The sequence below is a fragment of the Aphanomyces astaci genome (genome assembly GCF_000520075.1).
Source record: "Aphanomyces astaci strain APO3 unplaced genomic scaffold supercont1.45, whole genome shotgun sequence".
Taxonomy (NCBI): Eukaryota; Oomycota; class Saprolegniomycetes; order Saprolegniales; family Verrucalvaceae; genus Aphanomyces; species Aphanomyces astaci.
This window is the reverse complement of record NW_009798308.1, coordinates 171,353-178,840: the sequence shown is the minus strand read 5'-3', so window position 1 is coordinate 178,840 and position 7,488 is coordinate 171,353. Positions and strand designations below refer to the sequence as shown.

Genomic DNA, 7,488 nt, shown 5'->3' with positions numbered 1-7,488 from the left:
AACTTCGACCTCGTCGAAAGCTTTGTCTTGGCCTCGCCCGTGGCAAGCGTCCATCGATACACCGCCGTGTCATACGCTGCCAACGACCCGAATGAAGTCAGACACAACATCACGTCATGCACTCATCGTCGGTCGTGCGTAGGATCGATACGTAGTGCAAGTGGACTCGGACGCAGTGTTCGCGTCCGTCTTGGACGGCCACGGGGGATGGGAGGTGGCCGAGTACGTGAACCAGCACTTGATCGACAAAGCCGCCACGCTGCTTGGAAATGCATCTTCCAACGACTTCACCCACGTAAACATGCGCTATCCGTCGTGCTTATCTTACGGTATGCTGGTGGTTGCATACAGATCAAGTCATCATTGTCGAGTGCGTTCGTGGCCACCGACGACGCGCTGCGCGCCCTCCTGCTTGCAGTCTTTCAGTCGGGACACGGGAAAGCGAACCACGTGGGTGCGTGCACGATGCTGGCGTATGCAAAAGGAAGCACGCTGGTCGTGGCCAACGGTAAGCGCATTATCGTTCAATGTCCAATCCACGAACAATCATCGTAGCCGGCGACGTAAGGGCGGTGCTAGCGTCGAACGATGCCTCGAGGGGGCTGGTGGCAAAACCCCTGAGCACTGACCACAACGCCAAGCACGAGTCCGAACAAGCTCGGTTGACCGCAGCTCATCCAAATGAGCCCGACGTGTTCAAGTGCAAATTGCACCGCAACTCGACTCGGGTGAAGTCGTGCCGCGTCAGAGGCATCTTGCAGCCCACGCGGTAAGAACTTCGACAAGTGAATGCATGCTCACAAGCTACTCGTAGCGCGTTGGGGGACTTTGCCTTCAAGTATGAAGAATTCAACACGTTACATGCCAGTTTTCAAAATGGAGGCGACGGTTTCGTCATCCCGCAGCCATATACACCACCGTACATACTGGCAGATCCGGAAACCCAAGTGCATACGCTGACGGATGCCGACCAATTTCTCATTTTGGGTACACATACGTATATGCATATATATATACTACGTAGTATTAAATTATGATATGTATATATATGTATATATATCAATGTAGTTTACGTACTTGTAACCAGTGAACCTGATACGAAGTCGCGCAATTATGCTTCGTGAAAGTATATATTGAGAATGGACCGGTGCATACATTTAGGAAGCGATGGACTATGGGGTAGCTTGTCCAACGAAGAAGTACGACAATAATATTATTTTTATACTTTAAAACCATGGCATTAAAAATGTTATTTGTAGGCGGTTGAAATTGTCGCCAATTATGCATCTCGTGGCGTGCACTTCCGAGCCGCCCAAGCATTGGTCAACCGTGTGATCGCCAAGAAAGTCGAAAAAAAAAAGTACGTTGTAGTACTGATTGTTTCCCTAAATATTAGTATTATTTTCCCTTTCTCGATTTGATTATCGACAACTCCCTTTCTCGGATTTGAAGAATGATTTGTAACTTCACAACTCAACCGATGCTACTGTAGTGTGACTTGGAACGACATTGCCGATTTGAAACCAGGGAAAGAACGACGTAAAGTCCACGACGACACAACCGTCGTGATATTATTTTTCAAGTAGTGAGCAACAAATGTGCCCCAAGAACAACATACATAATCGAGCACTAATAATTCCATGTAAAGTCTGTATATACTGTCAAAGGATGGAGAACGGTAGAGGGGAAAGAGGTGTGATGGAGAGGTGACGAGTGACGAGAATAGGGAAAGGGCAACATGGGTAGAAAAGAATAGAATAAGGCAGATACAATGTGGATGAGAAGACTCGGGTAAAAGAAGGCCGAGGCTGTCCTCACTTATGTGGCTCAAGCTTGAGGAGACAAAAGTACGTAGAAGTGAGGAGACTGAAAAAGGCCAAAGTGAATGCTTATTATGATTGGTGGTAATCGAGGCAGGCAAATTGCGCATCGTGACATTTACTACACCTTTTTTCGGTTAATTTCTGGACCTCACCATACTTTTTCGCGAAATAAACAAGCAATTCGTGGCGGTTCCACTTCTTTCGTTGTATAGTCGTTATATTTCGCCTGCAACCAAGTAGGTTGCAGTATACTAGTATTTCAAGCGATGCTCCTTATATTTCACTGCGTATGCGCTCAATTCAGCGAGTGCTCAATATATTTCGGGGTGCAATCCATATATTTCGAGCGAAAATAGAAAGGAATCACTTGAACCGAAGATCTCGCGGGCTTTGGCTCATTCTTCAAAACGACGGTCGATGGAACAAGCGCTTGCCACACCAGTACGTTCCAATACATACCCTATGTACCTAGTTGATGTGTTCATAGCCACACCGCATCCCCCATCGAGATTCTTTGGTCCACTATAAAGTGCCAGAGCAAGACGTTGCTGCGCGAGCGCCTTGCTGCGTTTATGGGACCTCGTCCTGACGGACAAACTCGTGACGAGTTTCGTATGGCTTACCTTGAGCACATCGCCGACGAAGTCATTGCAGGTATGGATCGCCGATGAAAATGTAACTTATACATTTACAAATGTCGACGTGAATCGCCTGCACCGTTGCTCGTTGCGGCTCGAATACTTCTACGGCCGCGGAGAACATGGAAGACATGGAAGTTGGAGCCTGATCGACCAAAATTTGCATTTTACGTCGAAAGTCAGATTGATTTACTTTTTATATTCAAATATATCGATTGCACCCCGAAATATATTGAGCCACTCGTTGAATTGACTGTGAGCGCATACACAGTGAAATATAAGGAACATCACTTGAAGTATGCTGCAACCTACTTAGTTTTGCAGGTGAAATATAACGACTATACAACGAACGAAGTGGAACCGCCGCGAATTGCTTGTTTATTTCGCGAAAAAATATGGTGAGGTCCTGAAATTAACCGAAAAAAGGTGTACTATTAATAGTACCTCAATGGAATACGAGTGTCAAGAGTGCAAACTGCCTACCCAAAACGAGATGAAAAATAACTAAGGTAATTCATCAATTATTGACACTGTTTTTGGTCAAGTTTTGGCCATAACTTCAAAATACTACTGGAAGGGTACGGGAAATGACCAAAACAGCGAGCCTCAAATGAATTGGCAGTATATAATGCAGCTCGATCGCACTAGCTCTTGTCCTACCTGATAGATACACTAGGGGCTGAGGGCTTTGGATTGGCCTTTCGACAAGACGCGACAACCGGGAACGCACTGTAGTTAGTGACTCAGCTCAAACTGTTCGGTAATTTTAATGGACTTGACATTAAATTGTGAGAAATTATAAAAGACCAAGTAACATAATAATATAACATTGCTTCACATATGACTTGAAGTTAGTCATAATTTATGACCAACTTTGTTAGCTAACTAATGACTTTGACATCAAATGTCTCTCTGACGGCTTGTCTACTGTACTGTACAAGCAGTGTAATGAATGTAGATATTGCAAAGTTAGTTGTAGGCTATCGTTCAAAGCTAGAAATATCGCGATTGCAACATTGTAGCATGAGTGATATGTCCTCAAAGCAACAGTTAGCAAAAAATCGCAAATATACTTTGTAAGTAAATTACTCATGAATTTAGCTCGTAGCGACACTATGATACGTCATTATGTAGAGATAATGCTTTTGAACACGCAGATTAAGTCTCGGGCTGGTCGGTTTATATTGGCTCATGTTGTATGGCTTTGAAAGTGGCTGTCTCAAATATAACATCCAAGTTGATCAACTTTGTTAGTCATCTTTGCTTCCAAATATAACATCACATAACATCGTTTTGATGTGTTGGTTTTAAAAATTCTATTCACGCCATGATAAAAATAATGAAACGGTTTCTTGTTTCGAAAATAGTGCGCTTGGTTGACGACAAAATCACCAACGAAGATGCGACGACGAAGGTTTCTGTCAACCAGGTGAAGTAAGAACTAATCCGATCGTGTAGCATTGCGATTATAGGCATAAGCTCCATCGAGTTCGTTCTAATATGACCATTTTCCCGTGAACGAGAACGATTATTTTAATGCTGATAGCACCACAAGAGAATATAAAACGCCACCATTTTTCATTGAGCATGATTGGACAAAATTTTCAGATTTGTATCGAAATTAAATGTTTTGAGCTTTATTGCCGAACACTTCTTTAAAACCTTGATGTTTGTATTCGATCAAATTAACATGCAAAATAATTTGATCAAAAATATAATTGCATGCATTTCGCAACACGCAATAAAATTCTACATGAATTCAATTAGTCAGCGTAAAAAATGCAGACACATTTTAATTCACAACAGTGACCATCCATTCGTTGCGAGGAGCAATACGCTGCTGCTTCTTTGTCTATGGTAGCGATGGCTCTAAAGTGAGTACTTCCATGTATCACGTAGCTATGCACAACTGCCGTGACGCTCTCATGGGCATGTATGGTGGGACATCGTCATGGGTTTCTAGTTGACATTCTATTTAAATACTTGTCTAACGAAGAAATACGACAATAATATGTTTATATACTTCACTTTATAAACCATGGCATTAAAATGTTACTTGTAGGCAGTGAAAATTGTCGCTGAATATGCATATCAAGACTGACCTGCATGACCGAGACGCCGAGGCATGGGTCGACGGGGTGATTGCCGCGAATGCCGAAGGATTCAAGAACGTTGTAGTATGGGATCTACACCGATAATAGTGGTAAACGATGCCCTTGCCTCCATGAGTTATCCTTATTAGGACCACACAAGTACGGTATTAAGGACTGTACCGTAGTCGCAATGATCAATGCCTTTGCGGAGGAATGTCTTATTCCTCCGCATAGGCCTTGATGATTGCGACTACGGCACAGTCCTTAATACATCATTTTACTCGTAATAAAATACTTCGAAGTACCAGTAAAAATGATAATCCAAACTCAATAAATCATCAAGGTTTGTACAGGCAACTACGGAATGCAAGGCCAACCGAAGTTTGCAACCCTACGACATTTCTCTTGTCCAATAGAATAAATTCTCATAAATATCAACACGTGATTGGATAAATTTTTATTCTCCCGCCAAACTTGGGACTTAAAAAAATGACGGAAGCCAATTTGGTAGTTTGCAATAAAACAATGACATGCATCATGCATTCGATTGCCTTCAAGCTCGAGGCCTTGAGGATACTTGAGACCATGAACGACACAAAGGTCGCTGTCGAGCTTGGAGTTCCAAGGAGAACTGTGCGAAGCTGGTACAGCCAGCGGACTGAGTTGCTTGCCTTCGATGGAAACAAGAAGCGCAACCAGGCGGCCGCCACGAAGTGTTCCCGGACCCACCAGGCCTTGTTTAATTCATCAATGAGTTGCGCAACGCAGAGCGTGCCCTTACAACCATACACATGATCACTTGGATGAAACGGAATCAACGCCCGTGGCTGCTCAATTACCTCATGACAATGAAGTCTGGCTCGGGCTACAACTCCATCCTGCAGTTGCTTCATCGCTTCTGTCAACGACATGGGTTCCCTCGCCAAAGATCAGGAAAGTGCAAAAAGAGTCAAGGCGACCTAGCCGAGATTCGCGACGATTTTTCTCTCGACTTTCATCGATCGTACAGCGCCTACAAAAAAGAGTGCACGAACAACGTCGACGAAACAGGTTTTTATTATGACATACCGCCTTACTACATTTGGGCTGTCCGTGGAGGTAGCTCGAAGATATCATGCGGGGAGAAGCATTCCATGCGCATGACCGCCGTCCTCACTGCCCGGGCTGATGGTACCAAGCTCTCTATCATGTTCATCGTGAAGGGTCAATCAGGCGGTTGTATTGAGTCGTCGGTAATACCTACATTTCCTGCCGGGCACTTCTACGCGGTCCAAGACAAAGCATGGATGGATGCCCGCATGTGGAAACAGTTTCTCCGCTCGGTCCTACACCACGACATTGAGGAGTGCTCCGTTGTGCTAGTTGACAAGTTTGAATCACACGTTTCAATCAAGATCGTCAATGAAGAACTGGGATCGCACCTCTGTGCGCTACCACCAAACACGACGTCGGTCTGTCAGCCGTTGGACGTTGGCGTCATGGCTCCTTTCAAGCGGCACCTACGTGAGTTGTGGCTGTTTTAGGAGATGATTGAAGGTGACGAGGAGGGTCCATATTCACTGACCGCGCAGCAGAAGAGGATGGCGATGGTCAAACGAGCAATTGCCGCGTGGGATATGGTGTCGGCTAACGCCGTCCGCGGCAGTTTTGAGAAGGCACTCGCTTTTGCGCCAACGAATGAAGAATAAACTGATTTTATAATTTAGATATCCTTTACTTTTTATTACTAGGATTTTGTAAAGATTTAGTTCAAGGATAATATTATTTTGATAATTAAGAAAAAGTTTGACACTACCCGGGAATCGAACCCGGGTCCCTTCCTCTATCATTTGATGTCGTCACGCTTAACCACTGCGCTATCGCGTCAAACGCTTACACTGATACTCGATGCATCGTATCAATGACTTGGTTGCGAGATTTTTTGTATATGTAGACGCATAATCTGATGACCTGCAGAAAATGTTATATTTCAAATAATCCAGTTATGCTTCGTTGAGTTGTTATTGGCTGTGTAATATAATTATCTCCAAAATATAAATGCAGCCATGGTGCCAGTCAATTTTATTTGACTGGCACCATGACTGCAGTGCAATGCAATTTTATTTGCATTGCACTGCAGTCATTGGCAGAAAGAATTATCGTACTTCGAAGTAAGGTAGCCAATCACATGATGATATTCTGGTTCAACTCGAAGTCAAATGTGGCCTTGCATTCCGTAGTTCTCTGTAATCATGTTCCGACATAAAAAAGATCCGCGTTCACATCCCTCCCGATTTCTCAACTCTCCGTCAGATTATAATGGATCACTCCGTGCCAGTGCCCGATGACGTCAAAGACCAGGAATATGCAAAGCAAGTCCTGTATGTCCATGTAACGGCGCGCTCCGTCCAGTTGCTTGCCGGTCTGGCGACTGTCGGCACCCTTGCTTCTGCTCCTTTTGCGAAACAACAGGCCGTGTCATTAGCCACGCGCGTACTGACCAACAACAGCCGATCTGTGCTGCTGGGACTGGTCGTGGGTCCTGCCACGACTTTTAGGCGTATGCAGGACCAAACACTTGAGAACTAGCAAGACCTGTTGTCTTGCGCCGGTGTTCAGAACCGACGACTACCGTGCTCACAACGGTGACCTCGATGACAAATCCAAAAGTAAACTTCATTATCAATCATGTCTAAGTTCTTCCTCACAACCAATCATCTGCTACAGTCTACCTCGGCCACTGATTATCTTGGTTGCGCACATCCGGACACGGATGTTGGTCTTCGGCTACACAAACTCACGCATGTGTAGTCGACACGAGGCTGACTCCGAGAACACTTCCCCCCTACAAGGGATGACCGCACGCACGCTCGATGTCTTCAACCATTTCGCTCACGCCGTCTTCATTTATGCGGTCTTTGGTCGAACGACGGAAAAGTACGGGCACGTGTTCAT

General features: G+C 44.8%; 3 protein-coding genes and 1 pseudogene across 7 annotated transcripts; 2 read left to right on the top strand and 2 right to left on the bottom strand.

Moving 5' to 3' along the window:
• Nucleotides 1–91: 91 nt before the first annotated feature.
• H257_13089 lies at nt 92–2,494 on the top strand (the record flags this gene model as incomplete). Of its 2 annotated transcripts, XM_009840516.1 has the most annotated exons (8): nt 92–113; nt 156–295; nt 352–508; nt 556–769; nt 815–987; nt 1,162–1,199; nt 1,260–1,360; nt 2,311–2,494. In XM_009840516.1, the coding sequence occupies 8 exons, from the start codon at nt 92–94 to the stop codon at nt 2,492–2,494; spliced, it is 1,029 nt and encodes a 342-aa protein (XP_009838818.1). The 2 variants fall into 2 exon arrangements, with proteins under 2 accessions (XP_009838818.1, XP_009838819.1); XM_009840517.1 differs by lacking the exons at nt 92–113; nt 156–295 and having other exon boundaries at nt 299–508.
• A 2,339-nt stretch (nt 2,495–4,833) lies between these two features.
• Nucleotides 4,834–5,656, bottom strand: H257_13088 (hypothetical protein). Of its 3 annotated transcripts, none has more exons than XM_009840515.1 (3): nt 5,623–5,656; nt 5,394–5,566; nt 4,863–5,330 (listed from the first exon to the last, which is right to left on the bottom strand). In XM_009840515.1, exons 2-3 carry the CDS (start codon nt 5,463–5,465, stop codon nt 4,989–4,991), a joined length of 414 nt encoding a protein of 137 aa, XP_009838817.1. In that variant the 5' UTR covers nt 5,466–5,566; nt 5,623–5,656; the 3' UTR covers nt 4,863–4,988. The 3 variants fall into 3 exon arrangements, with proteins under 3 accessions (XP_009838816.1, XP_009838817.1, XP_009838815.1); XM_009840513.1 differs by lacking the exon at nt 5,623–5,656 and having other exon boundaries at nt 5,394–5,452; nt 5,514–5,587; XM_009840514.1 differs by having other exon boundaries at nt 4,834–5,330; nt 5,394–5,656.
• A 31-nt stretch (nt 5,657–5,687) lies between these two features.
• H257_13086 (hypothetical protein) lies at nt 5,688–7,122 on the top strand (the record flags this gene model as incomplete). Its single annotated transcript, XM_009840512.1, has 2 exons — nt 5,688–6,057; nt 6,872–7,122. The coding sequence occupies 2 exons, from the start codon at nt 5,688–5,690 to the stop codon at nt 7,120–7,122; spliced, it is 621 nt and encodes a 206-aa protein (XP_009838814.1).
• Nucleotides 6,341–6,420, bottom strand: H257_13087 (annotated as a pseudogene). The gene has a single exon. The product of its transcript is annotated as a tRNA-OTHER (tRNA).
• Nucleotides 7,123–7,488: the final 366 nt, after the last annotated feature.